The sequence below is a fragment of the Columba livia genome, chromosome 3, assembly GCF_036013475.1.
Source record: "Columba livia isolate bColLiv1 breed racing homer chromosome 3, bColLiv1.pat.W.v2, whole genome shotgun sequence".
NCBI classification, from domain to species: domain Eukaryota; kingdom Metazoa; phylum Chordata; class Aves; order Columbiformes; family Columbidae; genus Columba; species Columba livia.
This window is the reverse complement of record NC_088604.1, coordinates 88,673,718-88,697,217: the sequence shown is the minus strand read 5'-3', so window position 1 is coordinate 88,697,217 and position 23,500 is coordinate 88,673,718. Positions and strand designations below refer to the sequence as shown.

General features: G+C 36.9%; 1 protein-coding gene across 2 annotated transcripts in view; it reads left to right on the top strand.

Moving 5' to 3' along the window:
* Positions 1–23,500, top strand: part of BTBD9 (BTB domain containing 9) — a 117,669-nt gene that overhangs the window by 60,540 nt on the left and 33,629 nt on the right. For both annotated transcript variants that reach the window (XM_065058129.1, XM_005503811.3), the window contains exon 8: positions 13,475–13,584. In XM_065058129.1, coding sequence (XP_064914201.1) covers positions 13,475–13,584 — 110 coding nt within the window. The remainder of the gene's footprint in view (positions 1–13,474; positions 13,585–23,500) is intronic.

Here is a 23,500-nt window from a genome sequence, read left to right as displayed (position 1 = left end):
CAATTTGCAACTTTCAGCATTTTCGGTACAATTTTTATACATAGCGAGTTTGTTACTTTTTTGAAATGGTTGATGAAAGCTCTCTCTGGCTCTTCTTAATATATAGGTACCTAAAAGGATGGTGACTCGATGCATTCTGTCTTTAGGCAGGAATCCAGACAAATTTGTTTGATTCCCAAATAAAAGCTTCTTGGTTCATAGCAAAGGAAGTTTTTACTCTAGGGTTTTTTTCCATTGCCATAAAACTTACTTCCCTGCAGAAGTACTCATCCTGCAACTGTTAAAAATATTTGTGCACAAGCAAGTACTGACTTTCAGTGCTCTGTGGGATCTATTGTTAGGTATTTGAAAGGGATTACAAAGGATGATCAAGGCATTTTTGTTGTTGTTACTGATACAAATATGCAATATGATCCTTCCAGTTACTTTCCTGAAATTCTCTCCATAGAGGTGTTCACAGTGGTAATGCCCTTCCCTGCAACATCGTCTGAGGGTGTTGTGTTGTGTTGTTACTTTCCTGTTAAGCTGCAGTGACCTGAAGGTGTTGTATGAATGACAAATTGCTGCATTCACCCCAGTGAGATATTTCTTCTACCACTGATGTGGATGATAATGTGTGACAACCTGTAACTCTTCGGTTTTCCTGGAAAAATCCAATAGCTGTGTTGAAACATTGTTTGAACATAAATACATCCTAACTTCTTAGCTTTTCAGTGGAAATATGTTGTTTAATGTCTTGGGACAAAAGGTAATTCCTTCATTCAGCTCTCTTTTCTAGATACAATACTTCTGCCACCGGTTTGTATAATATGGCTTGAGCTGCGTATATTCACAGAAGTAGTGGAAGCTTTTTGGTGAATGGTTAAAGAAGTTACATTAATATAGAATTACATGCAACAGTTTGATTTACTGTACCTTGGCTTTACTGCATGTATTGGTTAAGATGTTCAGTAACTTTTCATTTGAGCTGGTATCATTAGCAAACTATTCCAGTGCAGAACAGTATTATTAGTTTAAAGGTAAGGTGTGAGTGAAAGAGCATACAAAACCAAACTGATTTGCAGAAATGTAATGATTTTTATTATTTTATGAAAAGCATAGCAACTTCAGCTGTTAGCATTAAGCTGTGTTTCATCACCATGAAACTTTGTGGCTAACTTTCAGGTGCTTATATATTTATGAAGGATAAGTATCATCTAGAAGGAACCTATTTGCAGCTCACTCAGCATTGAACATATTTTGGAGAGGCAAGAACTTTATTAAGTAAGACTTTTTAAGCCTTATTTTTCTGGTCACCATTTATTCTGTTCTTCTTCCATTGCCTCCACATTGATTTTAGGGTTTATGACATTTGATTTAAAACATTTCATAATTTTCAGATGTTTTGCTATATGAAGGGAACTACATGAATAGTTATTAAATCACATTGTTCCTTGGTTAAGGAACCAGTTGAAGAGACCTGAACTCAGTAGCTCAGTAAATATATTTCTCTCTTCTGCAGGTCTGCTCACAAGTTTTAGTGGTGCAGGTCATAGACATGTCAAACATAAATTATTTTCATATTGTAGGAGGTCAAGAACTACATTTTAACAAAATGATAACGTTTTCTTGGAGCTATGGCACCCAATGTATCGCTCCAGCCAGATGGTAGTGTTTCAGTGAGCTAAAATCCATTGTAATCAGTTGAACTGGTGCGATGTTACAATCTACTGTTCTGAACTGATCAAACAGTTCTCCTGATTGCTTATGAAATCAGCAAGAGAAATATGGAAAATTGTATATGATAAATGTGGTTCTACTCTACAGCTGAAACAAATCACACACACACACACGCACACAAAAGGCAGCAACAAGAAATACTTATGGTAGTTTTCTGTCTTAAATGCCCTGTCTTTAAAATAACCATAATTCAGCTCTTTTCACAGGGGCCTTCTGAAGGTTTTATTATCTGTATACAAATATTGGAGTCACTGCACCCCTCTTCAGCTATCTTATTGCTGCCAAGCTGTGTAGAAGTGTTTGTGCAGGTTAATGTAGATCTACTTGTAATCCAAATTTATGATCTTCTTTCACCATGTTATCTGTTATTTCCAGTAAAATACAATTTGATTTTAAAATAACTAGACCTATGAAGCCTAGGAGATTGAATCTGCTGCACTGTCTGTGTCTGATGAATAGTCCCATGAATAATATTACTTTTGTCCTTTATTTTACAGCTCAGTTGCAGCCTGCAGTAGTTAGCAGTTAGGTCTTCAATATCCTGGAAGGCTTAAGCAATGTAGATTAGAGACACTGATTAACTGAGGTAGCAACTCTATGTATGTGTAGCAGGTGATACTGCTAATTGATAACATGACAGATTTTATTCTAAAAATGCAGAACTTAGTGAATTTAGAAATAATTGGTTGATACTTCCACTGATCTGTCTCACATCAGACATTTGTTTCACCAGCATGAAAAACATGTCCATGTGAATTTGAGTCTTCACTAAATAATTTCTAAAATGTGTCTAAAGAATGATCATAGTTAAGAATTTGGTTAAGCTGTGTGTTGTCAGGAGCAGAACAGGTGTTACACGCTTTAATTATGTTAGAAAGGAACACCAAAGCAATCAGAACTGACATACCACTTCATTAAGTAGAGCATTGCTTGTGATTTGGTTTTCTGGGGGGTTTTGCTCCTACAAGCATTGCTCCTACTGTTGAAGAATTTAAGCTGATGTTTCTTGTGGCATAGCTGCTGTTATCGTGGCATCTATAAACCTCTAAGTCACTGGATAGTACAAGGGTTTTAATAACTGTATGATCCTATATTTCATTAAGGAAACAAATAAGAAAGCCATCCTTACCTCACATCTAAAGGACTTAAATATTAACAGTAAATGCTTTATCATAAATGTTTTACATGTATAAGGCAGACTCAGCTTAATGAATTACCCCACGTTTCAGCATTCCAAAATTGTTTGTGCAGCAAGTTACAAGTTGAGCCAGCAATAGTTTGCATTGATTTTCTAACCACCTCCAACTACAATGAGTTGTATTCATAAGTACAAATTGAACATTTTCAAATCATAAAAATACCAGTGAAAAAGATATATCCAGTCATTTTTATGCCAGGAGTACTTAGCTGATTCCACTTGAGTATTGCTTAGCACTTTTCTGGTATAATTTTAACAAAAGAAATGGCAGGATTCCTTGCATATATCCTTGGATATGTTTCTCAGTAAGTAAAGTTACACTGTGGAGTGGTGGTTTTTTTTGTTTGTTTGCTTGGTTTTTATCTTATTTATTTTAACATTTCATTCTTCATGTGCATTTATGACCCCCTTTGGAGAGCCTTGGAGGTCTTCTCTTTTTGTCTTCTGCTTATCTGCCCCAATACCTAGACTTGCTGTACTTCTGAGTATTGATGATTCATCCAAACGACCTTTATCTAAAAACGGTTCTTTCAGTAATTTGCATTTTTTATCATTTTCATTCTCTCTTAAAAAAATCCACCCTTCTTTACCACTGTCAGACAGAGCTGAATACAGTTTTCTGTATATGTCTTCACTACAGTTTTACATGAAAAAATTTGAAATTCCTTGATTTTTTTTAAACACAGGTCAAAACCACAATTACTTCTTTATTGAGCTACCTTGGTGCAGATTGATTTTTTTTTATTATTTTTATTTTTTTTTGTCCATTTGCTTCTAGATGACTTTGTTCTAATACTTTTCAAGTATTTCTTTGTCACATTGCGTGTAGTCTGATTCCAGTCAGGATCTAGACAGCTCTTACTTGAGGTGTCCTTGAAGAAGGAAGTAATTATTGCATGTTAAATTCACAAGCTGGTGGAACATGAGAAGCTGGGGACAATGGAAAACATTCTCAGATTTTGTTGAAAAGAGCTTCCCTGTATTTTCTTCTGTTTTATTCAATGTGTTTAAAAATGTGGAGGCTACAATGTATCTACATAATCAAGCCTAAGCTAAATTTACCCAAAGCCATGAAACCGCATCATGATATACTGTGATAGGGAGAAAACAAGTCCTGTTGAAGGTTATATGCATTTTTGAAAGAATCTGGCTCTGTCACATGGAAGGCGTGCAGAGAAAATTCATGTCTGCTCTCTAAATCCCATGTCTACTTTGTGCTAGAACCAGACTTCCTGAAGAACAATGCTTTCTTTTCTATTTAAAATAACTTTTTTTCTATAAAATTAAATTCATTAGGGTCCCATTTTATGCATTTGCCAGACATGGCATAAAGATAAATGAAGGTGATATTTAAGTTGGGTTTGGCTGCAAAGGTGAATCAGGGATAGGGTTTAAATACAGATTTCATGGCATCAAGATCTTACTATTTTCTCCTAACAGATTTTGAGTTTGTGTGTGTCGAGGGTTAAGATTGTGGGGTGACAATAAAACCCTGGCAGATGTATTGTTAACCCCCTCTCCCCCCTGCCACTTCCCCCTCCGTCTCCCCCCTTTTCACTAAGGAGAGGCGATTGGGAGGAAAAGAAGGACAGAGTGAAGAGAGTTGGAAAAAATTAAAGATGTTTTACTAATGCTACTAATAAGAATAGAGAAAATAATACAAAATATACAAAACCAATCTTGAAAGTCTCAGCAACTGCAGAGCCGGCACCTGAAGTCCTGGACTGGACTCTGCAGCCAATCGGAGCTGGATTCAGTCTGTCACTAGGCCTCAGTTCTCAGGGACGACTAGCAAGGTCCTCTCCTAATGTCGGCCATAAGCAGAAGGGAAAAGGGCAAAAGGGACGAGATCCTTGTGATCTCCCACTTTTATATGAAGTATTCACGTGAATGGAATGTTATACACAGTTGGTCAGTTTCCTGGTCACCTGTTTCTCGTTGCCCCTCTCTTGAGATGTCCATCCATGCTTATCAATAACTTTGCATTCCATTGCTAGGTTTACCAAAATATGTGTTTGGTTCTCCAGGAAGATGCAGTTAATATGAAGGCTTTAGCTGACAGGCAAAATTCACTAAAAGAGAAACTTGTTTTTAGCAAAACCAGGACAATGTGGTAGAAGTCCATTATGAGATCATGTTAAATTATAGATTCTTGCCCATATCTGGACAGGTTCTGGGACAAAGAATTAGTTTGGGTTGACATCTGACCTGAAAAAAAACCTGCAGAGCCAAGTTCAGATTTGAGAAATTGAATGGACCTAGAGATGTGCACCAGGTAAAGATTCAGATTCAAGCAAATTTACTTCAAATTTAGGGTTTTCTTTTTTAAAAAAAATAAATTAAAAAATTGGAGAGAAATAATGAAAAAACACCATTTGTAAGCTCATTATTCTTACATATGGAATACAAAAGATCATCAGGCAGATGTTACTTATGTTCCCACACATATTAGGTGTTAATTTGGTTCAGAAACATTGGTTGTTTGGATGATAGTTCTTATTATCACAAACAATGACATATCCTGTGTAATTGTTTGATATCAATATTTTTAGCCACTTGAATACCACAGCACAAAATATCTGGATACATATTAAAGGTAATTACAAAGCAAAATGCATTGTGTTTTCAAACTGCTACACTGTTGCTTGTATTTGCATCAATTGCAAAGGTGAAAATGTTACTGTACAGGCTTTGCAGGGATTATGGATGCTTTTCCTACAGGAGTTCAATGATTTTGTCTTGTGTGTTTTATTTGATTTGTCAGTGGTGTTTTCTATATTTGCAGCAGGGGTTTGCTTTTGGTATAGACTCAATTAGATATTCTCGTCTAAGGGCAGGAAAACTTGTCTCCTGTCAAAAGACAGAAATGCTTTCCACTTTTGTTTTGGCTTCATTCTTTATTTTATATATTTATGTCCACTGTTTTTCCATGTGATTTAATTCTGGCAATAGATTTCCCACTGCCCTGCTTTGTTTTTTATCCTCCTGTTGATTCAGCTGTGTGAGTCTGAAGGATTATACATTTTACTGAGTTGTCAATAAATGGGGTTTAGATAGCAGTGAATAGCACTGTTTCCTTTTCCACCAAAAGACAAACAGAATGTCTTCTAATGCCCTTGTGTGCTGGGCTGTATCTTGTGCATCTCTGTGGCAGTGATCAGAATGTGAATGATGGGCGGTTTCCAGGCAGTCAGAGGAGATATGAAGTATGTAGGACTAGCGCTGGCGTCTCATACCAAATGCTCCACAAACAGAAATGAAATGCCAAGTTCTTAGGAGCTCATTTTGCATGTATTGGAATTAATTCTTTATTTTAGTTTGCTGTTCTGGTTGCTTTGATAGTAACTTAGAGTTGACATCAGTGCAAAATACCAGTTAATTTCCTTTACCTCTCTTTACTTAGCCTTCTGTCTCAACATTCCCAAGGGATTAGAATCTGTGCTTAATATATTCCAGAGTTTGTCTGTATCTTACCAATGTTATTATAATGAAGGATTAAAGTGGATCCTAGAGTATGCATATTTTTATGATTTGACACACATGTCCTAGGTACTGTTCTGATGCAGGCAGCTGAGCTTTGGTGTTAGTTGTGCTCCAGGGTGCCCACAGCTGAATCAGTGGTATGCTCAGCAGCAGCTGTTGTCCGAAATAAATGTGTCAGCTGTACAAATGTAAAGAGCAGAAGTAAATCATAATGTAGTTGTTCAGAAATGCGAGTATTTGTAGTCACAAAAGGTTGCCCAAGTTATAGTTTTGTGTAAAGGTGAAAAATTGCTCTGAGGAAAATAGGGGGAGGATGACGGGACTGTCGTGTGGCTGCCTAATTAATCAACCCAGGTACTTCATTCAAATTTTAGTAGTTTAAGACACTATCGAGATCCAGTAGAACATGCTGTTTTCCTCTAGATAAAATAATGTTCTTGTTAGTGGAAAAGGAAAGGAAGGAAGAAAGAAGAATACAGATTTTTCTGGTATTCCTGCTGTGGGAATCTCTGGAGTCAGGTGTAGTATGACTGTGACTACAGAAGTCTGTGACGTGACTCTTACAGCACTTAAATACTATCAATATCTATTATTCTCAAACAGGACCAGAAACCAAAATAAAATGTCTTCTAAAGAGGCAAAATTCATATGCTGCAGTCCTGTTCCCCTGCCAGAGAAGTACTTTTAAACCCCCCAAACTGATCAATGTTTGGTTTTTTTTGTAAAGAATGATTCAGGGTTCTTTTTGTCTTCCCCCCAGTCTATCCGTTGAGTATAAAGCCCATTGACAGAGGAGCTTGTCTAGCCCCTGAATTGTGGTTCTTTTACTCTCCTATCACACAAAGATTTATAGATAACTTTGTGTTGTATAAAACTGCTTTGCTCCCAACAGGAAAGTGAACAATTTCTAATTGCACTGGAAAAACTGCCTGTGGTGCTTTTAATGTCTGTCCTTGGTTTTGTCTGCCATGTCTCTTCCTCAGTGAGCAATATAATTAAAATTCATAGTTTGGCACCAGGATTTTGATTATACAGTTAATTCTTCATTTAATCAGGTTTGCCCAAGCTTGTGTCACCTACTTAAAAAAGTGCTTTAAAATTTTTTGTTCATTTAGAGTTTGGGCTTTCTGCTGTTTTTTTTCCCCCTCTACTTTGTGGTAATCAAAGCTTTTAAATCGCCTTGTAATTCAGCATATACAAGTAAGTCTGGTCAGTGGTCTTTAATTAATGACATGCTTGCTAAGCACTTATAGAAAAATGACTCTTTGTGGCTATTGAAAATAACTAGTATATGCATTTATGTTGATTTAATCAGCATAAAAGATACCTGTATTGTATTTCAGGAAACCTTGTCTGCTAAAAATATGATCTTTAGCTTGTTTCCTCTGTTTTTTCTAATTCAGAGGACTGCAATAATTACAAGTATGTAGTGTTGAGGACAGGAGAATACCACGCATCTTAAAGAGGTGAACATATTCGTTCTCACAGCTTGAACAGGTGAAAAGTAATTGCAAAACTATGCAAAGTTTGATCTTATTCTTAAGTATCTAAAAGAAACAAGATCAAATCAAAAGCTCTATTCTGCGGTAAAAGGTTTTATTTTATTTCCTTATGGGCCAATCTGTTGTTTGTAGCATACAGAGGGCACACAGGAGTGGAGAAATTACTCACTCCAGCACATCCAATCCCACAACTGCTTGTGTTTTATTTCCTTAGTTTCAAGAAAGAAAATACTGAGTTAACCAAGATGGATTTGTATTCTTATAGGATGTATTTTTTTGTACATATATGTAAAAAAAAAAAAAAAAAGATAAAAGCATGGGTTAAGGCAGTTAAACATACAGAGTTGGACTCTGAAAGTTACAGGGTTCTTCAAATTGTTTGCCCCTTTCATCTCATGATATCTTACAGTCATTTCAAAACAAGAGCCTTTGGAGGGAGGAGGGTGTTCAACCTACAATTTTTTCAATGTGTAGAACTTGAACTATGGTTGCAGACTGAGGAGCTGTTGGATACTTTCCTCAGACTCACAGTTTGTCTGCCCTGTGTGGTGCAGCAGCAGAGGATGCCATGTCGTCGTCTAGCTGGGCTCCCTGTGCGTAGGGACCTCTTCTTAGGCTTGAAATCCTATTAGAAAAAAGGAGCTCAACTTTCATCTCTTTCTGAGAAAACACCTTAAACAACAGGTTATTATATAAGGAGGCATTATTAGCACCAGTATTCACAGTGGTTCCTCAGAAAAGTGTCCCATCTTTGGAGTCCCAAGTTCACAAAAGAATCTCCCTGTGCTTGAGGGAGGCCTAGGCACTGTCTTCCCAGCTGGCTGTAGACATTTGCATGCACAGCCTGCTCACTGATCTCTTCTCTGTCAATGTTACTTAATTATCTACAGATATTATAAGAGAATCACAGAACGTTAGGTATTGGAAGGGGCCTCAAAAGATCATCTAGTCCAATCCCCCTGCCGGAGCAGGAACACCCAGATGAGGTTACACAGGAATGTGTCCAGGCGGGTTTTGAATGTCTCCAGAGTAGGAGACTCCACAACCCCCCTGGGCAGCCTGTTCCTGATAACTCTTGCCACTTGATGCAGATTTGCTTGTGGGAACCAGAAGACTGGTGCTTAATTCTCTACCTTAGGCCTGTCAGCAAAGCCAGATAGCCTTGCCTATTGCTGCACTGCTGTTCAGAGCCAAAAGCAGTATCACGGTGCTGCAGACTGACCTCGGTGTGCAGCTCGGCCCCCGCAGCGGGATGGGAGGGAGAATCAGAAGGGTAAAGGTGCAAAAACTCATGGGTTAAGATAAGACTAAGACAGTTTAATAAAGCAAAAGCCATGGGTGCGAAGCACAAATCCAAAGCATAGCCCCATACTGGCTACTGTGTAGAAATTTAACTCTGTTCCAGCCAAAAGCACTACAGTATGTTTTAAAAACTTAGTAAGTGATCACATAGAACATGTTCAATTTATTTTAAGCATTTGTCAAAGTTACATGCGCTGAAAAATTGTTCATATTAATTTTGTTACCTGTAGTCTTATATTTCAGCTAATAAATCACTCCAGGAAAATGATGAGATGGTGCATATAGTATGATTGCCTGAAGGGCTTTTATTTTTAATCATAACTCTGTTGTATTTCCATCTGGCAGAAAACTGCTTAGGAAAATGTACAAATTTTCAAGCATGTCATGGGCTACAATAGGCATTTTAAATTTCTGAAATCTGTATGCTTTGAATTAAGACTTCATGGCTCCTATTGAAGTCGTCCACATCACTGTCATATTTCTAAGACAATCCTTTATTTTCAGCCCACCGTTTAGTGTTCTCGTTAAGATGTAATACTTCAGTATTTACAATGTCTTTATCTGACTCTCATTAAACAGGTCACGTACCTTCAATATTGTTCTTCATTGGTGGTATTTGAAATTCAGATATACCTTGTTTACCTAGTACTACTGGGCACTCCTAATAAATCCTGCCTTATTTGAAAGATGATTATTTTTTACAATCTTGGGCTATGGTGGCTTTAGTATCTTGCATCAAGTGGAATAATAAGCTACAATTTTTATGCAAAATTTGAGAATGTGGTTTTTAGAAGTCAGGTTGTTTAAATTAATTTTGAAGATTGCATTTTTTAGAAGAATGCATTTAGAAGAATGCAAGATTCAGGCAGGAAATCACACTGATCATTCACCTTGAGAGAAATAAGGAAAGAAATAAAATACATGTATTGCATTGGGAAGAATAGATGGGGTTTGTCATATTATTATATTCTACCTTGCAATAACATTACAACATGGAAATAATATACTTTAGAAGATAAATGTATACATTATTATTTTAATGGATGGGATTTTGTTTTGCATTACAGCAAAATTTCAGCTTTCCAGCAATGCAAAACATTGTCACCTATTGTTCAAAATAACTGATAGGCTATTGAGCATGCAGGAATAAGCTTAGTTCCTTTCTACCTCCTGGCAGAGAAGTTTGCTAACCAGTGAGTGATATGTTACTTATGCTAAGCATGCAGCATGATAAAGATGCTTTTCCTGTGGCAAACTATTCTTCAAGTCTTGTGTCTTTCGCCCTATTGATATATTAAAAAACCTGACCAACCAACACCACCACCCCTCCAAATAAAAGAAAACAAAATAAAAAAGCCAAAACCAATCAAGAAGTTTGCTCTAGTGTTACAATTTCATAACACAAAAAATCGAAATAAATTAGCTTGTGAAGCTAATTGTAAAGCGGTTTCTTGTGTTCCTCTAGTTTGTTTATTCTTTAAACTCTTTAAGGCAAGGAAGCGTAACTGAAGTGTGTCAAAGCACCTCCATTAGCAACGCTCTGTTGCTTGGCCCAGAGTGGGTTTTGTCCAGGCAGCACAACTCAATCAATACCTTTTTTCCCCGAGAGAGACAAGGGAGTCTCCAGGGCGAGCCAGCCTCCACCTGCGCTTACAAATGTTCCACGACTGTTCCTGCATTTAGTTGAATTCTGTGCTTCTGATGCTGGCTAGAACAAGAGCACTTAGTGTTCTTGGATCCTGGTCATTGTCTGCATATTTTGGATTTGTACTGTGCTTGTGAATAAAGAAAATAATTTGAAAAGACAATATAAAACAAGACGACAAAAACCAAACAAAAGATGGCAAAAAACAAGTGTAAGTGGTTGTTTGGGCTTTGGGGCTTTTTTCCCCCCTTTTTGCTTTTGGAGACACAACTTGTTGCCTTTGCCCTTTACATAACACTTGTTCAAACCACTAGGTTAATTTACGGTCAGTATTCCTTGTTTGGTGTTTCTTCCAAATGTAGCAATGCCAAAGTTTTTGTAAAAGGTCTAGACTGTCTACTGCATTAGACAATTCTGTGACAGGGTCAGATACATCTGTGCCTGTAAGTTCAACAAGGAGAGGCATACCCTTAGCTGAAGATACCTGCCAGACCTCCTAAAACTGAACAATTCTGTCACATTTCAGATCAGCTATCTCTGAACAACAATAATTTGAGTAATTTGATCACAACCTTTTCAGTGGATGGATCTTCAGTGTCGGTTTTGTAGAAGGTCAGATTTGCGAGTAGAAACCTTGGGGTCTTGCTCCAGTGTGTCTGCTGTGCTTTTGCTATGGCTGAACCTGACTGTGTATCACTTGCAAAAGCACCGCAAATCATCCTCAGCATCTTAAGAAAAACTGAGGCTGATACAGTTTTGCCTTCATAATGTGAATCCCATAATAGGATATTTCATCTGCCACCTCACAGCAACTGACTGGTTCACATGGGCCGGTGTGGGGAAAGAACTGCTGGATCCTGCCCTGTCAACTGAGATTCCTGCGATGCTCTTTTCAGGCACTTGCCACAGTTGCATGGTGAGGGCTGAGTTCTGCTTTACTTTTAAAATACAGGCTCACCTTCTTCATGAAAAATAAATATTTTCTCCAGTTTTGCAACTCTTTCTACAGAGAATGACTTGCAGGAAATTTGCTACTGTGATTATTAATTGATCTGTGAGTTAATATTAATTGGGGAATAGCATATAATGCTTTTGTGTTTCAAATAATTATAACTAAAATTTTAAAGTGAAATTTTGAGTGTATTTCGTAGCAGTTTTGTGATTTTATTCAAAATATATAATAGTTTTCTTTAAACGATATTATTATGTAAGTTAAAAGGAGCAGAGGTCAAAACCATAGCAGTGTCATGACATTCAGGTAACTTAGTTGTCTCTTGCAGTCATTTGCGTGTAATAAGTGGTTATTTTAAAAATTATTTTTCTAGAAGATGTTTTTATGTATGGTAAATACGAACCAATATCAGTAATAACAGTAATTGATACTTGCTTATAAGAGCTCTTTCATAAGGCACTCAAGTCTTGAAGCGTAGGAGGAGGTTGAACATTTGTATGGTACGTAGCTATGGGGGTTTTTTATTTTTAAAAAAAACATCTCAGTGTTGAAAGCTGTGTATCTTCTCAAATTGGATTGCTGAACACAAGCCAAAATGATGCTGTTAGTGAACAGACGTTATGTTGCAACTGTAATTATACTATGTAAGTGAAATGTTTTATATAATACCACAGACTGAGGATTTTGTCTAAGATTCATGCATTCTGATACTTCTTAATTGAAAACAGTTCATTTAATACAAAGCTTGCTGCAGTGTGGGTAACCCATTTTGTGGGGTAATGGTATTTGTTTTAGGTAGTTTTCTGTGTTGCTTTTTCAACATTTATTGAGATGGCATACGATATTCCATTTAGGATTTTTCAAAATTTATAGTTGGAACTGTTGTATCTCTTCAGGAAATGTGGGAATCTGACTGAGTCAAGGTTAATGACTGTTAAGAGAAGGTGAAGCATCCAGGATAATACAGAAGGTGAACAGGTCACAATGTTCAAGAGCAGATCTACTTGATTTTCAATTAGAGTCTAGAAGTATAAGTTGTGCAACCAGCAATGAAACCCAGAGCTAGCTTTGCTTTGTAACATTTGACTGTTCAGATATTTTTTTTTTTGTTTTTACTAATAAAACATACACTAACAAAGACATTGATATCCTGTACATCCACTATTAGAATTAGAAACAGTCATATTAAAATGGAATTAATTTGTGGCTTCTGCTGAGAAACCTCATGAGTTTGTTGGGTTTGTCCTGCCTGTTTGAAGTCTTTCATAGTGGTGAAAAGTAGTTGGTAAAGGGAGTTGTTTATTATTATTATTATTATTATTACTACTACTGCTTTTATTATTATCATCATTATTTAAAGCCTCCATGAGCACACATTTGCACTAAAAGACTTTTCTGATCCAGAAGGTCTCTAATTTTTAGTTTTCTTGACAAATAAGCCCAAAAATATTTTTCATGGATTTCACAGCTCTTTAATTTTTTTTTTTCCTTTAAATTGAACGGGAGACAGCATCCTCAGTAGATGCAAGTCTGCTGTGAAATTTATACTCTTTTATTCCTTTTATACAGGTCTGCACAATATAGTCCAACTGAATAATTCATATTTTAGTGCATAGAAGTTTGTCATGCTTAACTTATACTACTTACCTTTTTTTTTTCTTTCTCCACTGTAGGTATATACGAATTGTCGGGACTCACAACACAGTGAACAAAGTTTTCCATATTGTGGCATTTGAATGCATGTTCACGAACAAAACCTTTACTCTTGAGAAAGGTCTGATAGGTAAGAGATAAAACTCTTTTCCTTCTACATGAACTGTTGCTTGGCTTTTAAGACTGGCTGTCACTGCACTCTTACTCTGCTTCTGTTTCCACACAGAAATCCCTAACTTGAGTTAAATGATGCTGTAAGCATAGAATTAGTTGGCTGGTCTTGTGGATTAATTAGTGAAGCTTCAGGAATGCTAAAGTTCAAATTAAATCAATTACTGCTGACAAAGCCACTTGGTAATTGAGTAACTCTGTGCTGCTAATCTGATTTTTCTTTACGTGTATTAGTATGGTTGCTATTGCCTCCTGCTAGGTTAGCCTGAATTCTGTAACGAGGATGGAGTAACCAGAGCTATTTATTGCAGTGGAGATGGATTGGGGCACTTAGGGCCTCTTACACAGCCTAGTTTCAACTGCTGAAAGTAAACTCTCGTGTTATGATTTTTCCCCAAAGTGTCATAGACACACCTAGCCTTGGCAGAACGTTATATTGGCTGCTGTTTTTCTCAGAACACCACGCTGATGGAGTTCTGTGCTTCTGGAGCTCCAGACAGCTTTTATGATAGTCATTGAAGTACCTCTGCATAGTACTGCATTACTTAAGGTAGAAATCCCCAACAGACCAAATACTGAATGATAAACAATGTCGAAGGAAGATTTAATATAGTGGGTTTTTTTTTTAGTAACTCAGAAAAGGTGCTTTCTCCCATATAAACTCACAAAAGTGAGATCCTGAAATTCATTGTGAAGAGTTTTGTGTACCATTTAGTAGTTGTCTAGGTGGGATTTCCCACAGTTTGTTACTTCTGGCATGAAATTGAAAATTTGAGCAGAATTATCAGAGCATGAGCTGGTCTTAAACATAGAAATGCCTATGGTAGATGGAAGGGAAAACAGTTTTCAAAAAAGAATGAGAGGGAAGATTTTAATAAGACATAGTCCTTTATATTTTTTTTTATTCATTTTTTTTTTTCCTGAGAAAGCTATAATATTTACCTGTGAAAAACTGGGACCCAAGTCCTTCCGCCTGTTCCCCGGACTTTATACAAAGTCATTGATGATTACACTGAATCTTAAGAGATTTGCTGTGTAATTTCTTGAGGGTTTTTTTGAAGCATAGAATAAGTAGCCTGACAAATTACACTTCACTACTTTGGATGTTATGTAGCTCCAAAGTGTACAAGCTGTCCCATGATGCAAATAGAAAGTTTTCCCTATGCTTTGTGATGTTTGCAAGTAATACTGCAATTGCTATTCACAAGAACATAGAATAAGCAGTAAGGAAGAACTGTGTAAGTAAGTTAGTTAGGGGAGATTCAAAATATTTCAAGTTTGATGAAGTGTTTGAGCTAAACTTCATATTTAGCACTGCCAGCTATGAACTCTTAAAAACTTCATACAAAATCAGAGTTGCTGTGCGCAAATAAGTGATGCGTGTATCTATATATATTGGATTTAATATTATCACTCTTATTTAGCAAACAATTCGAGGCTCAAATTTCATATTTGCTTTCCTTTTTTTTTTTGTATTAACTCAAAGATCGTTTGGTTGTTACAGTAGGCAGGGTAGTGAATTCATGTGCCAGTGTGCTTGTGCTGTAATCAGCTTGTCTTTCAGATACCCTGTGATATTTTGTAGTTTAGTGAGCATTTTGGTGAGATGAACTATTTGATCTGTTTCAGTATTTCATTAGTTTCAAAGATAATCTCGGAGATGGAGACTTAATATAGCTTTACTGTGTATGAATTTAGCTGTGAATTCATACACAGTATGAATTCATACTGTGTATGAATATAGCTTTATCTGTGTATGAATTTTTTTTTGTAGTTACAGAATCTTACATGTAAATAGAATTTGGACTACATAATAGTGAGCATGCATTGTTGTTCGTCGTGATCAGTGTCACTACGCTGTCATTCAGTGTCGGTAAATTAAGCTGTTTTACATGCAAGTCATTTGAAGTGACCTACAATAAGCAAGAGAGGCCTGTAGAGCTGTTTGTTGAAGGGATGGTAGTCAGTCAATTAATAGGAAGTTAGAAGAGTAAGAATTCAGTGAGTAGTTAATTGAGAGGGGGATGTGAAGCAACTTCCACATTGTAAATGAGGCAGCAACAGCTGGAGACGTGACCTTGCAGAATTTATGGTGAGAAAGGGGGCAATCTCATTGTGAAATGGTGCAGGGTCAAAAAGCTGCTCCACCAGAATTTATGGCCATCAGCGTTACCTATTCAAAAATACTCTCAACAGTTCTGATCCAGCAAAGTGACCTTATATCCATTTAGTGCTTTGTTTTACATACGTGTGATGGTTCCTGTCAGGTAGAATATTACCTGTCTCCCTTGATCAAGCAAACTGTCCCACTTCCACTGATGTAGACTATCTGTGTGACTACCAATGGGGTAGTTGGCACAGTTTTATTTGATTGCTCTAATGAGCATTTGTAATGTTGGGTTCTATTTCTGCAGTGACTGGGTAGGGTAAAGTGAACTGAAAGCAGTCAGGAAAGCTGTACTGAATGTGTGAAAGTGCAATGATCAGAGTACGTTGCTTTTAAGCACGACTGAGCATAGAAGCTTTCATCCTCAACCCTTGAAAAGCAGCATTAGGTCATACTATTGGGTTCCTTGTTTATGCAGTATGGTATTAAATATGGTACTAAATTAGGTTAGAACAAACACACCTGCTGTTTCTATAACCTGTTTTATTAAGAAAATGAAATGGCAGTCAGCCCTTGAAGGCCATCTGGTTCTTTCAGAAAGACTTTTTGACTCTTACTTCTACCTAAACAACATTGAAGATAATATGCAAAGAGTTTGCCATTTGAAACCTCATTCCAAACAAATAAGGCCACTGAGGTATTTGTTTAGAGATCTTATTTGGAGATTTAAGGCTAATTATTTATTTATATTTCTTGAAACCTATTCAGCTTGATCAGAAAGCTGTACATACAAAGAGCGTAATTTATCTGATGTATTAGTATTGATACATAGTATCTATGCAATGGCTGTCAGTGTAAAGCTGAAGATTAGAAGGCTGGTAAACAAATAATAAAAATGAAGCACTGTTTCATGATAATAGCAATTTTATGTTCCTGTGTTTTTTGTGTGCAAGGTTTTCATGACAAATTGTTAACTTGACATATTACATTTAAAAGTTACAATGGAAGGTGACTTATACAGTTACTTTATGCAATACTGGATCCAGTACTGACATGATCTGTTGGCAGTTGAGTAGCAATTTGAAGTAAAAGTAGCGGGAAATTCTCTTTCTAGCACTGTCTGGTGTTTTAGTGTTGTTTTGAACTTGGTTATCCGGTGAAATGAAGTGACAGAAATCAATTCAATCACATGAAATTATTCCCTAATGCTGATGTTAGAATTGAAATGCAGTATTTCTTTTGGCATGGTATTATCTCTAAATATGCAAGTTAACAGTTCTGCATATTAGAATCATGAGATTGACATAACTGTTTCGTTTAAAAGGGATGTAAATATTTTTTTTAAATCTCAAAAGCATGGGGTTTGCTTTGAGTGAACATCCACTTCTGAAATTTTAAATGCTCTTAAGTCATTAATATTTAATCTAGAATCCAAAACAAATGAAAATTTTCACAATCAAGAGCGGTATTCATTCAGAGGCAGAAGCGGTACCTGCTATGATGGGAGGTTTTGCAAAGCTTCTGGTCTGCCCAGGGGCAAGAAGCTGCAGCAGTGGGTAAGGGGCTACGTCTCTGCAATGCCTCTATTTTTTTCCCCCACCTAAACGTAAGAAGCAGTTCCTCTTTTCTGCCTCAAAGGGAAAAAATTGATAACTTCGCGCAGTCCTTTAATCAGTGCTCAGTGCTGAGGGGCCGTTGAGGACCATGCGCAGGCACGTGGGTCTGACCGCCCACTGTCCCATTTTGAGTCTGGTTACGGTCATAGGGAGTGCAATGTGGAAGGCTTTTATATGGAGCTGTGTTTATCTGTAGTCTGTCAGATTATCTTGTAACTTGTGCACTACACAGGAAAAGGAGAACAGTGAATAATGACTCAAAGCAGGTGATGGATATAAAACACTGGAATGTCCTTGGTCTCCCTCTGGGGAATGCTGTTCAGTACTTATGAATCATTGTGAACCTTCATTTGTGCACTGTTCAATGCCTTAAGAGAACTTGTTTTAAAAGGGAAAAATTGAAATGAATTAATAATAATTCGCTTGTCTTTTACTCACTGGCAGTTATTGAAAAAAAAAATAAATTTAAATGTATAACAGAGAGGAACCAGTCATATCAGTTTCCTAGTGGGTGTTTCAGCTTTGTAACAGATTGCTCTCTCTCTTGCTCTCTCCAAGGAAGCAGGAAGATGCTATTTTTGTGTCTAGTTTAATGTTGATTCCACAGAAAGCTATCATATTTTGTTTCTTCCCTTTTTTAAAGGTTAGCCTTCTTTCAAAAGCATGCAGGCTTACCCAGCAATGTAAGGCAGCTCTGCTGCAAGTATAGCCTTAGGAAATCACGAAAATTTGAAGAAAATGTAAATACTGCAGGGATTTTTTTTTCCTCTCCTCTTTCCACAGGAAAGGACAGCCACATGATCGGTTTAGTTTTAGCTACCCATTTTTCAACACAGATGTGTTTATATCGTTCCTGTTAAGTTTTTTTTTCCTTCCTGTTACCAGTGTTGCAACGAAGGATGCTCACATGCATGCTTCCTAGGGCTCTTCTGAAACAGTTTCTATTTCTGAAAGCCTTCTTCAGGCAGAACGTGTAATGAAGGAGCCCTCCAGCCAGCCAGTTGGTTGGCAATTAAAAGTATGCCAGGTCTATTGACTTCAATGCTTTTGTTCTAATTTATTGGATCAAAAATCATGAGCTCTAGCAGATAACAACTGCAAAGATCATCCTTCTCTGAAGTTATTCTAATCCAAACTGACAGCTGGACGTGGACAAATATTAGTGGGATTTTTTTCTGCAGCTAAATACAACTTGCAGAAAGCTTTTCACTGGAACAGGCAGAAATGCTGTTGATATATGTTTGAAGTTGGTATTTCTTGTGTTCTTGATCGAAGATTCAAATGAAATGTAGCAATGTCATCAGCAAGTTTCAGCTCAAGAAAATAAGAAAGAGTATGTGGAAGGAGAGACAGGACTTTGTGACTGTACTTTTAATTAACTGAAAGGTCTATAGACTTAATATTTTCTACTGTGTAACAAATAAGTGCTAATTCATATACTGAAAAAATATTAGGCTTAAAAATATATCTTTTGGCATGTGGAAAACAGTGAAAGCAAAATGCCCAACATATTTTTATTTATTTAATACAGTAAAATCAAACCCTGGAATAATAGTGGCATCCCTAATTCTATTTTTTTTGTTTGCTCTCAGCTTTCTTTTTTCTAACCATTACTTTCTAGTGAGGAAACTTTTGTCAGCTCACTGGATGTTCAGGTAGAATGCAATTTGACTGTTAAAATTACCATTAAACACTGAGAGATTGAAAGCTGAACATTGAACAGCTGTCAACATGAAAGAAAAAAAGTCACTTCCTTGTATCAACTAAAACAAAAATTTATTTCTTGCAGCATAGTTTCTTGTGAATAGTTTCTTCAGAGGGCAATGGGTTTGTCTCTTTAGAGAACTCAGTAAAATGAACAGTTGTGTTGCAGTGATGACACTTTAGCTGAGAAGCTTTGACTGACTGTTGCCCAGAGTGAAGCATAAATATATTCAACAGTCCATATTGCTTTAAATTACTGCCTTCCTATAAAATAAGACTGCTTAGTAGATCTGGTGTCTCTCTGTATGTGTGTTTTAGTATTTAAATTAAGGTTCATTAATAGCTGATTTTGTGAGCTGGTGCAGGAACCCGCGCCATTCTGCTCCTTCCCGTGTTGCAGAGAGTCATTCAAGGATTTTCTGTCATTTTTTCCCCTGTGTTAGCCAGCTGATTGCAGTGAAGTTATGGTGGACAGACAGAAAGCAAAATCTGAGCTGGCAAGACTGTGAGATGGAAGTACTTTACACTCTTGTGGGAGATTTGAGGGATTTTCTTGAGGTTGTTGTGTGGATGGGTTTCTGTTAGATGGAGATTTATTTCTGAACTAGCCAAAGGAATTTCAAGGCCAGCGCGAAGGCTGAGAAACACCACCTGCTTTGGGAGTGAGGCAATTCTATAATAACAGGGCCACAATAAGATGTAAATTAACAAGACCTATTAGCTGAGAGACTCGGGCGCGTGGTCAGCTCGTGAACATGGACAATATTCAGTCAGCTAATGCATGCTTGGAGCGTGGACGCGTGATCAGGAAATAGCTGCATATATAAGGAGGCTTGTTTCTGTAGTAAATGGCTTCACTTGAATTCATATTGGAATGTGTGGAGTCCATGATTTTTCGCCCTCGCACACTCAGATATGGAAGCCAGTTAAAAACAGCTGTGTTAATTTTTTTTCTGGGTATTTCAGGAAAAAAAAATCCTATGGAAAATCAAGTAAAGGAAAAAAAAGCTTAAAGAGTGATAAATATGACGGAGGCTAGCACATGCTCCTGGTACACTTTTCTCCTGGGGGATCTGTGAGGGTAGCTGAACACCATATCTGTCTTATCTTTAAATATAGCCAGTGTGGGTGGCCCTTAGGCCATGTCTTGAAAATGACAATCCTTTATAAAAATACTATTACTAGAATTAAATATACTGCCAAGATATTCATTGCTACATACTGCAGCATAGACCAGGAGACAAGAAAGTAAGTTTTAATAGATGTTTTGATGCTGCTGTCCTGTAACCTCAATCATCTTCCCCTTTTGTTTGCTTACAGCATGTGTACGCTTTGCTAACACACATCTTTACTGTTCCATAAAAGCAAATCAGATTTGTCAGACCAAAACTGCCGTACGAACAGTGGAAAAAAACATTTCTGTATTTGTAATCACTTCTTTTGTTTTTCTCTTACAACATTGTGTACTGTAAAAGCTGGACAGTTGGTGGATTAAAAAAAAAATATATATATCTATCTATATCTATATGTAAGAAAAAATGAAACAAGAGTGTTGGTTTGGCAGTATGTTTTTGTAAACAAGTGACCTAAATTGAAGCAGAAATTCTAATGGGAAAAAGGAAGAGAACCAGAAGACTTGAAAATGCAGCACAGAGCAGAGTCCCCACCAGATGGTATTTTTAATAAATTTATCAAGCGGATATAAAAGATGATCATGAACATTCAAAATAGGGAGGGGCAGGCGCCCCTAGAGAGAAGGAACAGTATGATACCTTCTGCACACTGCAATTAGTTAGAATCACTTTCTAATTAACCATTGTAAGGAAGACCACAGAATTATATTAAAAGCGCACTGAGACAGTTTCTGTGCGGTTGTTAAGAAGTTTTACTAATCACGGTAACATCATCTTAGGAGGTCACGGATTAGTGGAGAAATTTAAATGTGTGAAGAAGCTGGATGATGCTCAGAGGGAAAAGACTGGATGAACTGAGCTGTCCGGTGTTCATTTAGTGCGTTACTTGGCCCAGAGGGTGTCCGGAATATACCACAGAACCTCAACATGAACACAGATTTTCACACTTCATCTTTTACTTGTTTTTGTTTTAACCTAGATGTTAGTTTCTTCCTCCTCCTACAAAAAGCAGCAATGTATCGCAAATGCTTTAATGTCTATATAAAATGAATGTTTGAAGAAGTTCCCTTACTGCCAGGGATGAGAAGAAGGAGAAGCCAAGGCAAACTTTATCTCGATGCCACTACTCTTAGTTTGCGCTGTTAGTCTTTGCTTTATTCAGATTGTTCCCAGTGAAGCAGTTCTACTGTCTGCCACCTGCTCCCCTGCAAGAGTCTGGGAATTTCTCCATGTCTCTTTTCAGTAAGAGGGAATAGGGAGGTTTTTAGAATAATAACATGGTGTTTTTATTCATTTTTTTTTTATGAGCAAAGAAAGATGATAGTATATCTGATACTGCAGTAGATTTTTCAGAAACTGCCTTGAGTTATTGCTTGGCAATGAGCTCGCACTTTTTTCCCCATGTGTTTTATGGTGTTCTGGCTGGTTGATGGTTTTCATAAGATCATGCTCCTGACATCAATAGCATGCTTAAAGCACAGAATCCTAGCTCTTTGTGGAAAATTATCTCTTTTTTGAGTGCTGGAGACTCTGACAATTAGCTCTGAAATTTCACATAGCTATCTTGCAGCCGTTTTCAGATGTCATAGTATTTTAAATGCATATTTTACAGACAACTATTAAAAGTACGTAATTAATTTATCAGTGAGCAGTGTCTTAAAATGGTACATTTACATCTGTACCATCATTTGTTCTCTTGTGAAAACTGAAATAGTATTGTATTTCTTCTGTATTTCTAATTTTTTGTGCTGTTCTTGTTTTGGCTTGTTTGTTCTTTTCTGTTATTTTCAAAAATATTGGTATGAGATATTGTACATTTGGAAATTCTGTTGAATTAATCACTGTCATTCAGATAATTTTTTGTAACTTATTTCCTCCTCTCTCTTTTAAATGACGCGGCCACACAGACTTGTTGTCTTTCATCAGAGATGACACACAAAATCTTTGCATTTTTTTAATACAGCCTGTGCTGAAATAATTTTTGTAATCATATAGATAGAACAAATAGTACTTTTCACATTTTTCCCCCCAAAAAACCCAAAGGCTTAACAGACAACCTTGGTTTTTACAAGTTCAGAGACCATAATTTTTCAGCCTTGTAAATATTGGGTTTTTAAATTGAGAGTATAGAGAGAGACATATATATTTGAAAAATTGAAGAGGTTAGCTAAATATTGAGCTTTTTAGGAAAGTACTGGGCCTGACTCAGCATCTTGAATAGCTTTTTTTATGTTCATCTGTCATCTGCTGGAAGATGGCATTAAAAGCTTGGGATTCTCTCTGAATTACAAATAGAAAGGAAGTACCATACCTGATTAAATGTTAAGAGGAGGAAATAATAGACAATTCCAAAAATAAGTGTTGAAGCACTTGTAAAATAGTGCTGGAAAAGTACTTTATGCACAAGAGAATACACCTCCTCCTTACAGTGTGCTCCCAGAGGAGCTGCTGTTGTCTTGATCTTTGATGAAATTGCTGAAATTGTGTCAAGCCCTAACTATACTATGAATTCTGTTTGATTTGAAAGGAAAGGGTAAACTACTTGGCGTTGGATTTAAACCAGATTAAGTAGGACTAAATATGTACAAGAATTCCTCTCCTTGGAACATTTTCTGGAAACCAACACTAAATTTATGTTCTTTGCTCAAGAAGAATAACTCCTAGTAATATGCTTTTATTATTGCCAAGTATGTTCCCCTGCTTCTAAAAATGACTAGTAGAGGGTTACGTGATGTTTTATCTAATTTGGTTTACATCAGCATTTTCCAATCTGCAGTGTTCAGTTTTGGCTGTATCAGGGGTGGGAAGAACTGAAGTCTGACAATGCTGACACATGGACCACAGGGTTGGATGCAGACACTGATTGCAGGAGTGGTTGTGGAGGTGAAAGAAAAGGTTCATTATTCATATTGCAGCACAGGGTAGCAGTTAGCACTGGCCTGTGCAATTAGAATTGTAATCTAACATTTTTTAACTGAAACTCCTTCTTGGCATGGTTTTCTCAGGAGTGCTTTTATGAATTTGAAAGTTTTTCGAGTTCCTGTAATTTTCAGATAACTGCATCTTAGGTGAAGGAAAGAAGGCAAATTCAATATTCTACAATAATACCTTTGACTTTATTTGGCATAGCAGGCTACTGCATGCTGGCATTTTTAATGGCTGCATATAAGATAGAGAAAAGGATTATCCAGAAAAGATCTTTGAAATTAAGAGGGGGTGCAGGGCAATGGTGAAGAGAGGGGAAGAACTGTACAATGGCATCAATATTTCCTGGAGGAAAATCATTGTCCTGGTTTTTGGCCTTCCTTTTTTCAA